We start from the raw sequence: 12,774 nt of genomic DNA, 5'->3' as shown, positions 1-12,774 counted from the left end.
TTGAGGTTGGCGACACTGCGGGCTGGCTCGCGCCGTGAGCTCAGAAGACCGTGGAGGTCGTCAGGCTCCAGAGTCGCTAAATGGGACTCGAACTGACCGTGTGACCCCACCAATGGATTGCTCTCCGAACGAGGAATCCATTGCTGGGGTCACACACACGGTTCGCGTCCCACTTAGCGACTCTGGAGGTCAAAACGCGTCTAGAGTTTTTTGGCCGCCGGCGCCGGTCTTCTGGCCCACTGAGCCTCGTCTTCGTCACCCTGAAGGCCCGAAAGCGGACGCACCGTGTGCGAAGTCACGTTCGCGGACGGCCTGGGGCTCGGCACGGGGAGCGAGCACGAGCAAGCGCGTGCGCTGGCGAGCACGCCACATAATATTGACGTCTGCCGCGACGGTAAAAAAAGATACGAAGAAGGAAAAGGCGGTTCTTATCTGTGCGGTTACGTCTCGAAACGAGCACTTTTGTGTCCGGTTCCTCCCATTGGGCTCACACACATACACACGGACGACTGACTCACACGAACCTACTCTCACATGTACACCTGCCTTCGCCACACACACACACACACACATATATACACACACACACACACACACACACTACCTGCTCAACCTGCCCACACGGCGCGTTCGATTTCGGGCCGTGTGTTAGTGCGCAAGATGATTCACCCCGGGGCAAGCACGGCGCCAAAGATGTCGTGGCCTCCAGAGCAGGGAAAGGAGAACGCCACGCCCCGAAAAGAAATAAAAAATGGCGTGGCCTCTCGGCCGCTGGAGGTGATCCGGATTCGGGGGAAGTTAGCTGCTTCCCAAGTCACTACAAGCTTTTCGCGGCGCCCTTCTTGCCCCCGGGGCCCCCCACGGTGGGCCCCCCACCCCAGCCACCCCGACATCAAGTGAAACAGCTCCATCATGCATGAGGACGACACTCGCACACATCAATTCACGGGCATCGCTCCACCGCCATATATCCCTTTCGGAGGGCTTTTTTATTTTTCATGTTTCTGCCCTTGCCGCGGGGCACCGCGGGGGCGGTATAGGGGCCCCGCACTTGTTGATCGCGAGATGCAAGGAGTGGTACCGCCGCAGCTGCGGTGACTGTGGCGCCCCCGGTACCGCGCGGCGGCGGCGCCAACTCACAGTGGGCCAGAAGACTGCGCCAGCCGCCGAAGCTCGAGACGCGTTTTGAGCTACAGAGTCGCTAAACAGCATGTGACCCCACCACTGAATTCCTCGTTCGGAGAGCAATTCAGTGGTGGGGTCACTCGTTCGGTTTGAGCCCTACTTAGCGACTCTGGAGGTCGTAACGCGTCCGGAATTCTGACCGCCTCCACCGGTCTTCTGGCCCACTGTGCAACTGTGCCACTGCGTTCGGCGGGGAGTCCACTGGCTTCGACGAGGCCGTTTCTCAGGATAAATTCCACCGTAAAACGGGCAAAGTTGGGTAATTGGAGCGCTGATTAATGTTTGTGCCGCGCTGCCGCCGTGGTCGATAGCTGTTCGCCTCCTACACGCCGACCCCCGGGGGCTGCCCTCTCCGGGATCCGGGTGAGCTTCCAGGAGCCCAACAAGTGTCTGGCTGCAGCGCGCCGCGTGCACGGCTGAGTTATCCACTGAGAGGAGCCAGGCCACAGGGCGAGAACTCCCCGCCGCCTCCATGTCCCCCCAGGCCGGAGGCTCCCAGTGCCCGGAGCGCGGTCGGCGTGCTCGCCCATGTTAATCGGGGCCGTTGTTGTCAAACCTGCGCAGCCTTGTCGCTTCCCCGAAATTAATTACCGCCAGACTTGATGGTGTTCTTCCCGCAGCAGGTGGAGAGCTCCCTCACGGTGCACGCCGCAACGCGCCGCACGGTGCCCCGGCAAGCCCCCGGCAAACCCGGAGCCCCGGGCCGTACGTGGAAGCGCCAAACACCCCCCCCCCCCTCCCCCCAAGCCCCGCCTGCGTGCTCGGCGTCCCAATGACCACTTGAAGCCGCTCCCTGCAGTGCTTTCCAACTGAACCTCCGGCCGACCCGCGACCCGGCGTGCCTGCCTTGCCCGCCGTGCTCTGCGTCAAGTCAGGGCAAGTGAAATTCCCCGGCAAGATCGGCAGCTGTCCGCGTGTTCTGCCGCGCCGTATCGAAAGCAGCAATCATCCAACGGCGCGGTGGACCAAACCGCCGGGGCCGGGAGAAACACTGCACTCTGCAAAGTCTACAGTGTACTCCGTCGACTCTCAGAAGAGTCAGCCTGGGGGTAGGTATACATGAACATGCATGTAGGTACATGGTTAGCTCTTGGAAGATTGAACCTGGAAGTAGACCCTTATTAGCGTTGACCTTGCGGCCCCGCTGTAGTACCCTTTACCTCGAGCTTTTCAACCCACCTCCATGCTGTTTCGAACACTGTAATTTGCGGCCATCATGCACGCTACAATACCGCAGGCGCTTTTAATTTCGGTTACATGACCACACTTTTCTGAAGCTTGTCTGCCAGTACTACCAAGAGTCTTCCTCCAGGTTGATTCTCATAGGAGTCAACGATGCACACTCTACTGTTTGGTGCTATCTCGAGAAAAAAATCCCCACGAGTACTAGCGGTTCGCGGAAAGTTTCCGGGCTGTGGCGAGTGACAGGTTGGCCGAAAGAGAACTCGGAATTAAAAACCGAGATAGGAAACACGCCAATTAATCCAGCGATCTGAAGCCGCTTTGTCCGCATCCCGGCCGGCCGAGCCGAGGGCCGAGCCCTGCCGAGGCCACGACGACGGTTTGCTCTGGCAATCAGCCTGCGGTGTATACTTTTCCCCGCGAAGCCCGCCGGGGGCCCCGATGGGGGGTGGCCTCTGTGGGGGGCGGCCGGGGCCCTAACTTCCTCCCGTGAGCGCGCCGAGTCAAATATTTGCACGTTAAGGAGGGAAATGCACATACACCATTGCTTCTTTCTCGGAGCATAAAGAAGACGGATTCGTTTCCGGCTCGGGCTGGCTGGCTGCCTTCAAAGCAGCGAAACAGGCTCGCGGCGTCGCCCCCCAATATCAGGGAAACATATTGCGTCGCTGCAGCCCGCATCGGCAGGACAATAAATATAGGGCCACATTACACTTTTCCGTCAATGTTAACTTGATTTTTAAAACGAATTTCATGGAATGGTTTCAAGCTGCGGCGATAAAAGTTAGTCACCGAAAAAGCAGAGCCGACTTTGTTCGGACCCGGCCGGATCTCATAACTACTTTAGTTGACGCTCCCGTGGGATTGCCTGCCTTCGCCCAGCGACTTGACAGAAACCAATTTTTAGCACCTTTGTCGTAAATTCCTCCGAGGCAAAGTTTCTGCGCCGCGCCATTATTTGCAGCACCTACACTGGAGGCGGGTTGCGGGACGGGCCGGCCGCTCGGCTGCCTGTCTAATTGGCCTTGCCAACTAACTCTCGAAGCCGAGCCACCAACGCGCCCGCCAGCGCGCAGCCAGCGCGAAGGTTAGGTTAGAGCCTTCTCGCTGCAGGCGTGGCCCAAGCCGAGGGACGTAAGTTACGCTGTGCTCGTCACGTAGTCACACAAAACTAGCGCGGCACGTGCCTCCGTGGCGCGGCGCGGCGCGCAGGGATTCCTCTCTGCGGCAGCGCTTAGTGACAGCGTTACCGTTTGCGACGCGCCCGCCATACCGCGCCAGTCGACCCTTCGCCAAAACAGTCATCTCGCGACACCAAGGAGAAACAACTGCAGCCCAATTTGGACACCAAAACTCACCTCCAATTTGAAATTTACTGGAATTCGCTAAAATTCGTCGAAATTCTTCTCCAAATTCAGTAAAGTTCTTGCCCAAAATTCATCGAAATTCATCTGAAATTATTTTAATTTGCACGCCGAATTTCACAGTGGACTACACAGGAAACTTCGAAGAAATAACTTTTTCCGTCCTCGAATGGTTTCAAGGACCTAACTTACGAGCCTTTGGACCCAGCACGCTTTTGACCTTTCCTGCCGGGCACCTACTTACTTCCCATTCATCATCCTGCTCCCAGGAGCGAGGTCTCGTTTATCCCTCCACGCCCCGCCGTGCGCGCCGTGCGACTTTGCCGCCGAGTTGGCGAGCAGCGCGATGGATTTCGGTCGGAAAGCGATGCGCGAGGCGCGGTGACGACGCGACAATTACTGGTGAAAGCCGAGCTCTTGAGCCGCGCGCCGCGCTCCGCTGCGCTTGTGTGTCGGTCGCCATGGTGACGCGTTAATAGCAGTTCCGTTTGCTGCCTTGCTCGCCGTTCGGTTCGATCGGAAAGAAACCCGCCGGGAAACAAAGTGAAACAGAGCTCGCGCTCCGCGGGGACGGTCCTGGTTTCGGCGGTGCTTCGCCCGGCTCGGCTGCGCCGCCGTGATAACCAACGCAGCGACCTGATTCCGAACGCTGCTCTGTCCCTCTCGCACCCCCACGGACCGCCACATGAGTGCGAGGGAGACGGAGCGACGGAAGCACCGTTCGGAATCGGTGTGCAGCAGCTGGTCGACCGGCCAAATTTGCTTTTCCGGGAAGGTGGCTGCACCATTAACGGAACAGGGTGCGCCGCCGCCGAGGGTCGCTGTGCAAAAAGGGTATCGGGACAATGGGGTGGGGTGGGAGGAGCCCCAGGTGGGGCGCGCCCGGGAGGCGGTGGGCGTCATCCGGGCCCAACTTTTTGACGCGTGGCGCCGTTATTTACGACTGCTAATTTTGGCGGTGCGCGGCCAGAGCCCATCGCGTGCCGCGGCCCGCCGCTAGTGCCTGCGTGTGTGGCACACTGTGTGCTGGAAGGGAATCCACTCCAAAGTTGACCAAAACAAAGTTGCGCGGCGACGCCATCGTTTGCTGTCGTTCGCCGTTTAGGTCACGGCGCGCACCTCGTGAAGTCCTCCGTCCTCGACCGTGGAGCACCCCGTCTATCCGGACCGTGGAGCACCCCGTCTACCCCGACCGTGGAGCACCTCGTCTACCCCGACCGCGTGCGCCAGCAGGAGGATCATTTTGCCCTGTTTTGACGAAGCTTGAAGGCGAGACGCGCCACCGGGCACCCGATTACTTTGGCGGGTACTCTCTGTTTGCGCACCTCTCGACCCGTCCCGGTGGACCGGTGGGCCTGGTCCCGGGGCGTCTCGGGGAGAGGCTGCGGCCTGCGGGCGGCACGACGGTCGCCCACACCGAAATACGCTTTCACGGCACGCGGCGGGCTGGGCGGGGCCGGGCCGGGCGAGGCGGGCGTACCCACAAAAGAAAGCAAATTGCGGCCGGGCGCGTACCCAGCGAGGAACTCATCAAAACTTCTACCGGAATCAAAAGAGCGCGTTCCGTCCCGCAGAACGGCCGGACTCGACTCGACAATTCAAGCGCGCCGAGTCGAGCCAGGCTGAGCCAAGTCAGGCCAAGCCGAGCCGGGCCACGCGTCGATCCAATTTGCTCGCACCTTAAATTCTCTCAACTCTGCGCCAACTTGGGGAACGACAACTTGTGACTTCGGGCGAGTCGCCTCGCCGCGCGGAGACACGTTCGATGCTGTCCGGGCCCCGCGGGCTGTTCGTGGAGGCCGTCGCGGTGCACCGGGCGGGCCGAGGCGGGCCGTCGGCGAGCAGTCCGCATACTCCCCTCACTCCCGCATACACGCCGCATAGCAGCGGCAGAAATGTCAGTGACCAAAACTTCCGTGAGGCGCACTGCCGCGCGCCGCGGAGAGGGGCCGGGGCGTTCCACGGACTGCAAGACAAGCAGCTTGCAAACTCCGGCACACCCCGCCCGCCCCGCCCCACCGCAGATGCGTCGGCCGGAAGGTCCGAGGGAAGTCGCAGGACAGTGGCTCAGCCGGGACGGTCGGAAATAGCATTGTCTCCACACTGCCGCCGCCAACCCGCCCCCTCGCAGTGCAGCAGGGGGAGGAGGCACTCCGTCTCTGCCAGCGCCACTCGCGGCCACGCGCCGAACCACCACACTCTTAGTGCAGCCCTTGGGTACACGACGGCAGCAGCACGCCGAGCCGCAGCGGGCCGCGAACCACAACGAACCGCCCGCCTGCGACCAAGCGACGCCACGCCGCGCTCATAACACGGTCTTCTTTCCCGACGGCGCGGAAAGTCGCCCTGCAGACTGATTCCGAGAGTCGTTTCCGTCGCACTGTCTCTCTCGCACTCATGGGGTGCCCCGTGTGGATGCGAGACGGACGAAGCGACCCTCGGAGTCAGTCTACTGGCGCCACCCAAGCCGCGACCCTCGCTGCCAAGAAAATCGCTGCCGAAATTAAAGTTGCTCGTCTCGGTGGTGCGCGGCGCGGCACGGCACGCGTCTACCAAGTTGCCGCAACGCGCGTCATGCAGTCGTGTCCCCGCGCATGCCACGCCAGCCCCGCGCGGAGAGGGGCGGAGACTGCGCGCAACTTCTTTGAATGTCTTTCCGAGGCGCGCTATTGTTCCGGCAGGGGCGCCACTTCCTGCGTGGAGGGGGGGGGGGGGGGCACGGCCTCCACCACCGGAATAATACCTGAGCCCTGCCATTCCGCCATGCCATTCCACCATTCTTCCCCGGCCCGGGCACGGCCTCCGCGCGCTCTGCGGCGAAGCGTGGCGAAAGCGGGCCGCGTCCTCGTCGCGGGGTGCGAGAGGGACAGCGAGGGGCGACGGCGGCGTCCTCTCTGTTCCACGCGGCAGCGCCCCCGCGCCGCGAAAGCTCTCCATTCTGTCTGTCTCGGCGACGGAGGACGGCGCGGCCTCTGCCACGCGTCGTATTGGACGCGGCCGAGGCCGAAATGAAGACGGCGAGGCCGCGTTATTGCATTAGCGTGTCGAGCCTCTAAGCGCCGGGACAAGGAAAGGCGGGCGGCAAGGAAACAAAAATTAAATCTCGCCTCCAGCGCTGCACCGCGCCCGCCAGCACCGTGGCCGCCGTGGCCCAGAAAGGACGATTCCGAGGACTCACTTTGTCTCTCTCGCACTCACGGGGCGTCCCGGCGCGGTGCAAGGGAGACGGAGCCACCACGCCACTCTGCGGAACCGCCCCGCGGAAGGTCAGTCGGGCGGACACGAGGCGGACACGCTCCAGGGCCCGGTGGCCTTCGACCAAACTTTGATAGTGTAGCAGCATCGGCGCTGGCGGCTCGCGGTGGCGGTCCGTCTTTACTGCTGATACTATCAATGGACGGCCCGTCGGACGACGGACCAACTGACTGTGGGATGCGTTCGGTTGGAGTTGGTTCCTATTTCAGGGCTTAAAGTATCTGCGGTCGCTCAGCCCGCGTGCCGCCTGGCAGGCCGCCCAAGCACAGTGGGGCGTGGCACACCTCCCAGTGGGCCAGCCTGCAGTGCCGCGACGCGCAGTGCGTTGCTGCACGCCGATGGAATGGTGATGGCGACGAGAACCGAGTCACATTGCCGCTAATGCATGCTCGCCCGCCTCGTCGCACAGCGCGCTGCAGCGCCACGCGGGTCGGGTCGGGTCGGACTGACTCGCCGCGACGCGCTCTGTCTCTCTCGCATCCCCAGGGATCGCGCCGCGAGCGCGAGAGAGAAGGACGACGGAGCGAACCGGCGCGCGGGACGGCGACAAAGGCGCGCGTTTAATATTCAATCGCGGTCGCATTGAGAATTCAGCGTAAGCGTCGCCTCGCCTGCGACCCAGCGCTGCGTCGCGCCGCGTCGCGCTGCCTGCCACGACGGGTTCCACGGCGTGATGCCAGCTGCGGCCCGCCGCGTTACATCGGTACGGCGGCGCGGCGGTACATCCCACGGCGGGGGCCTCACTCGACCGCGTTATTCGGATTGATGGTGGGGAGACTTACAAGAGACACGGCTTCCACTTAGGCAGCCCTCGCAGCAGGACTGTAGTACAACACCGCAACACCCACCGCCATCACCACCACCACTGCAGGGCACGCAAACGTTACACTTTCGCGGTTATTTCTGGATTTCGTAAACGGCTGGAGATAGAACAAAGTTTTTCTATGTATTACTTTTCCATTAACAAGATACAACACGTTTATTTGAAAAGTGCAATGTTTGCGTGTCCTGCCTTACCACAATTGCCACCATCAACACCACCAGCACCACTTACACCACTAAAAAACCAACTCCACCACCAACAACAACAAATACAATAACAGCAGCCACAGCAGCGCGTCACCCGAGCACGTCGTCGGGGACACGGCCCTGGCAACCAAACCTTCCCCCGCGATGGAAGCGCCGCGAAATATTGCCGGGAAGCGGGAATTTCCCCGCCGCTGCGGCGGACGCGGCGGGACTCGGGGTGATCGTGACGGTGGCCAAGGCCGCCGTGATCCTACCCACCTCCGCCGCTGCGCTGCTCCGCTTTCAAAGCAGTGCTCGTCCCGCCGGCCCGCTGGGGTTTAGGGGTTCGGGTTTTGCCCTGTGGCGGCGATATTGGGGCTCAGACGGGTGGCCGGGCCGGGCCCGGGTGGCGGCCGCGCCACGCGCGCCCCCGCCTTGGAGGCCGTGCGGTGCCGTGCGGCCGTCGGGGAGGTCGGGGCGCAGTCGTTAAACCGGCCGGTCGATGGGCGGCCCGACGGACCTGCCCGACGGACCAGCGCGGCCAGTCCGACGGTCGCTCCATCTCCATCACATCATCGGGCCGATGCAGCTTCAGCCAGCTACAGCCTGTCACAGCCGTCCGACCCCAGGCTCCAGCGCGGCTCCAGCCTGACTCCAGCCCGCTCCAGCTGCGGAGGCGGCGGGAAACGAAGCGTGAACGCGGACGCCGCTGCCGGCGCGGCCGGCCTGGGGGAATCAGGCTAATGAATGAAGTGGATGAGGGAGGCGTGGAAGGGCGGCGAGGCTGGAGGAATCCGATTCGGCGAGACGGGGTAAGATACTGTGGCGATGCCGCGCGGTGGGCTGCCCCGGGGGACAGCCTGCTGAGGCCGGCCTATGCTGAGTGTCGGTGTGGCCCAGGGTGTCGGTTACCCCGGAGGTCCTATTCTGGCATTCTGGCTGCCTCTCCTTGAAGGCTCGCATGGAAAGCCACTTCGCGTGTACAGGGGCCTTGTGGTTCTGCTCTGCCGGGCCCTCGTCCTCGCCTCCCCGACACGCACTTGGGCCACCCGCCGGTGTAGGCCTGTAAGGCCACTGCAGCCCGCCGAACAAGGCCGCACCTCACCCTGCAGGGGCGTCATTTACTGTGCCAAAATGTTTTTACTGTGCGGCTCCTCCTGATGGCTGGTGACGCCGAGCAAAGCGCTCTTTCACAGCGACCACCCCACCCCACCGTGCGTGGTCCTCGCCGCGTCGCCGCGTGGGGGCGGAGCGAGGCGGAGCCTGGAGGGGCGGTTCGGATGGAATAAAAACACGGGCGGTAAGTAAGCACACGCCACATACACATTACATCCGAAAGCACGCTGCTTATTGCAGTTGTCGCCATCATCGTTCTCGGGCGCGCCGCCGAGCCTCCCCCACCCCACCCCATGCGCGCCGCGCATATGTGTAGGCGGGCGGGCGCACCTGGCGCTGTGTGTGTGTTGGTGTGATGAATGCGCGAGCGGCTGTGTGTGAGTGTGGCTCGTTGTTTCGGACTGTGTGCCACCCACTGCTCTAGCCTCGCCCGGGGTGTTCAGTGTCGCCCGGCTCGGCGCTGCTAAGGCTACACACTGACACTCTCACACCTCGCCCCCTTCTCCCGGTAAAGCTTTTGAATAGCCGTGTCGTTTGGCCCCTACGTAATGGAGCCCTGCTGGCTGAAAGGTGCTTTGGTCTCGCTCGCACTGTGAGTGCGCCCCGCTGGGCCGCGAGAGAGACGGAGTGAAGCCGCCCGGAGCCAGCCCGTCAGCCCTTGGGCCTTTGGGCACCGCAACATGTGCGCTGGGCAGCGGGGCGCTGGGCGGCCCGAAAAGGGGGGAGCGTATCGCGCACCCTGCTGTTTTCAAACAAAACAAAACGAATCCGGATAATGAAAACGAACCGGAGGTGAGCGGCCCTCGGCGTGGCGGCGGTAGCGCCGGCAGAAGGGAAGGCAGGCGGTAGCAGTCCGGCCGAAAGGGGAGAGGGGGAGGCATGGGGCTGGGCCTGGCCGGCACGCCAACCAAACATCCATTTAGATCGTCCCCAGCGGAGGCACTCCCCCACCTCGGCCGCCGCCGCCACTGCATACTAACTCGACGCACACACTGCCGGCTGGCTGCCTCCGGCTGCGTCTGGCCGGGGCTCGTCCCGTCACAAGCAAGTTGGCGCGTTCTTCCATCCCTCCATCATGATGAGCGCGGCGGCGGCGTGCGTTTGCACGCCAAGGGGACTCGATAAACAGCACTTGGGGCGTGCAGCGACGGGGTGTGTGACCTGGGTGGCGCGGCGCAGCGCGGCCCACGGACGTAAATAGCAAGCCAGACGTCGTGTGTCGGTGTCCCCCGCGCCACGCCCCGCCCCACCCCATCGCCTGGCCTTTCGCAAGCCGTGACTTACAAAAGGTTGCGGGCTGTGGCGGCCCAGCCGGGCTAAGCCGGGGCGGGGCTGCCTGGCCGCGCGCCCCCCTCGCCTGCAACCGTGCAACTTTCGTAATGAGTTTACCTAGTTAAGCGGGTATCAAAATAATTTGGCTTCGTCGAGAGGAGAGCGGCAAGGCCCTGCTGAACTGTGTGCGTGTGTGTGGGAGGGAAAGAGAGCTAACGTGGGCGTCGGGGCACACCTGGTTTGACCCTGGAGCCAACGGCAATAGCAACAAGAGCCACAACAACAAGGTGAAGAAAAACAAGATTCTAACGATGTTGCAAGGCATGGCACCGCCTTGGCGCCTGCGGGCAAACTGACACCGGCACTCCGCCTCGCCTGCCTAGAAAAGCCGAGCCGACCGCAGAGACGCTGCCAGGGCGCAGGGCGGCATGGCACTCCCCCGGGCCCACTGGGAGGGCTGCTCCTTTTGGTCCCCCCTCTCTCCGTTCATCCCCTTGCCGATTTGTTTTATGGTGGGCTTTCGTTTGATTGGAGTGCGCTTTGCTTGGGAGGGAAGAGGACGGACAATATCCACTCCTTTCGCTGCCATCAGCTGATGGAATTAAATTATTTCGACTGCCTGCACATCCAAGGCGCATTATTACTATACTATTAATATTATCGTCGTTTCTTGTTTTTCGGTTCCTCTCCGCTCTTGCATGAAATTCTCCGGAAGAACCGTGCGGCCCAGGAGGCCCCTCCCGAGCCCTGTGACTTGCGCCCAACTAACAACAGCGTAAGCCGCTCGCAACTCGCCAAGACTTTGGCCGCTGAAGCGCTAAGGCATCCCTGACTCAAGTTTCAATTTGATGCCGCTGCGGCGAAGGTGGGCCAAGCGCGCCTACACCGCGTAAGGCTTGTCCACGAAACGGATGCCAGATCGCGAGGGCTGGGTCGCGGCAGACCTCCCAGCAGTCAGAAGTTGGTCGCCGCGATTTTTCGTTTAGACCTCTGTGATAGTCAACTGTTAGCCCAGCCCCACTCCAAAATCATCAGTGATGATCCTCTATATTTTGGTGCCAGCTTTCACCGCAAGACATCAAGAGTTCAGTGACATTTTGGAAGCACAATAGGGGAATAGGCCAGTTGCCCAAGCGCTTTCAAGACTGGGTAGCCAACGGTGGCAAACAAAAACCAAACTGAATGAGTGGTCGGCGGCCTTGTTCGGATCGTTCTCACCTGTAGAGCATGCGCTCCTGGCGGTCGGCCTCCATGTAGATGCGGTAGTACATGCAGATCATGATGACGCCCGGCACCCAGAAGGACACGGACGAGGACACGACGGCGTAGGGCTTGTTGACGGTGAAGCCGCACGTGTCGGGGTGCAGGCGCCGGTACTCGAGGTGGTCGGCCGTGGTGTACCAGCCCAGGAAGATAGGCAGGAAGGAGACGAGCGCGGGCGCGCACCACACCACGGCCAGCATGACGCCGAGCCGGGCCTGCGTCATGATGAGCGGGTAGTCGAGCGGCTGCACGATGGCGTAGTACCGGTCCACCGAGATGCAGCACAGGTGCAGGATGGACGCGGACGAGAAGTACACGTCCATGGAGTTCCACACGTCACACATGAAGTAGCCGAAGAGCCACAGCCCGCCCGTGAGCTCCACGCTGGCGTTGAAGCACATGGCCATGATGGCCACCAGCATGTCGGCCAGCGCGAGCGACACGACGAAGTAGTTGGTGATGACGCGTAGCTTGCGGTGCCGCATGACGGACACGATGACGAGCAGGTTGCCGAAGAGCGCGGCGAAGATGATGACGCCCATGATGCTGCCCTTGACGCACAGCAGCAGCAGGGCGTGCCACGGCTGCACGTCGACGGCGTCCTCACGGCTCACGGACGCCGTGGCGGACGCCGACGACACCAGCACCACGCTGGCGTTGTCCACAAGTGACGCGACGGGGGTCGCCGTCGTGAACATGCTGGGCGGCGTGAAGTTGACGTCCGCCCACAGCAGCGTGGGCCCCGTCAGCCCGGCCAGGAAGGCGTCCGCGCCGTCCCCCACGTCCACCTCCGTCGTCGTGGACCCCGAGCCGGGCTCCACCAGCAGCAGGTCCATGGCGGCGGCCTTCACTTGACCCCGGACGACTGTCTCGGCGGCGACCCGGCCCGCGTCCCGGCCCGGCTGGAGGGGTGTGAGCCGCGAGCCGGCCGCTCCACCGCGGGGGCCCGCGCCTCGGCGCGCGGCGTCATGGCCTGCAACACAAAGGCAGAGCGGGGTGAGGACGATGCCGCCAATGAAGGCAATTTTGCGACGGGTGGACGACACCGACTCCCCTTGAGCGCGGCACGCCGGGCACGCCTCGCGCCGAGCCGTTACTCCAGGCTCTGTGCTGCGCCATGCTACGCTAT

The 12,774-nt window shown here is 62.6% G+C and overlaps 1 protein-coding gene across 1 annotated transcript in view; it reads right to left on the bottom strand.

The window, feature by feature from the left end:
- Nucleotides 1-12,481, bottom strand: part of LOC117643797 (octopamine receptor beta-2R-like) — a 70,964-nt gene extending 58,483 nt beyond the window's left edge. Inside the window, exon 1 of the mRNA XM_034382897.1 lies at nt 11,601-12,481. Within this exon, the coding sequence (XP_034238788.1) occupies nt 11,601-12,481 (881 nt within the window). The remainder of the gene's footprint in view (nt 1-11,600) is intronic.
- Between the last annotated feature and the right edge of the window lie 293 nt (nt 12,482-12,774).

Source organism: Thrips palmi, unplaced genomic scaffold (genome assembly GCF_012932325.1).
Source record: "Thrips palmi isolate BJ-2018 unplaced genomic scaffold, TpBJ-2018v1 HiC_scaffold_1, whole genome shotgun sequence".
Taxonomy (NCBI): domain Eukaryota; kingdom Metazoa; phylum Arthropoda; class Insecta; order Thysanoptera; family Thripidae; genus Thrips; species Thrips palmi.
Note: the sequence above shows the minus strand (reverse complement) of the source record. Positions and strands in the feature narration are given on the sequence as shown.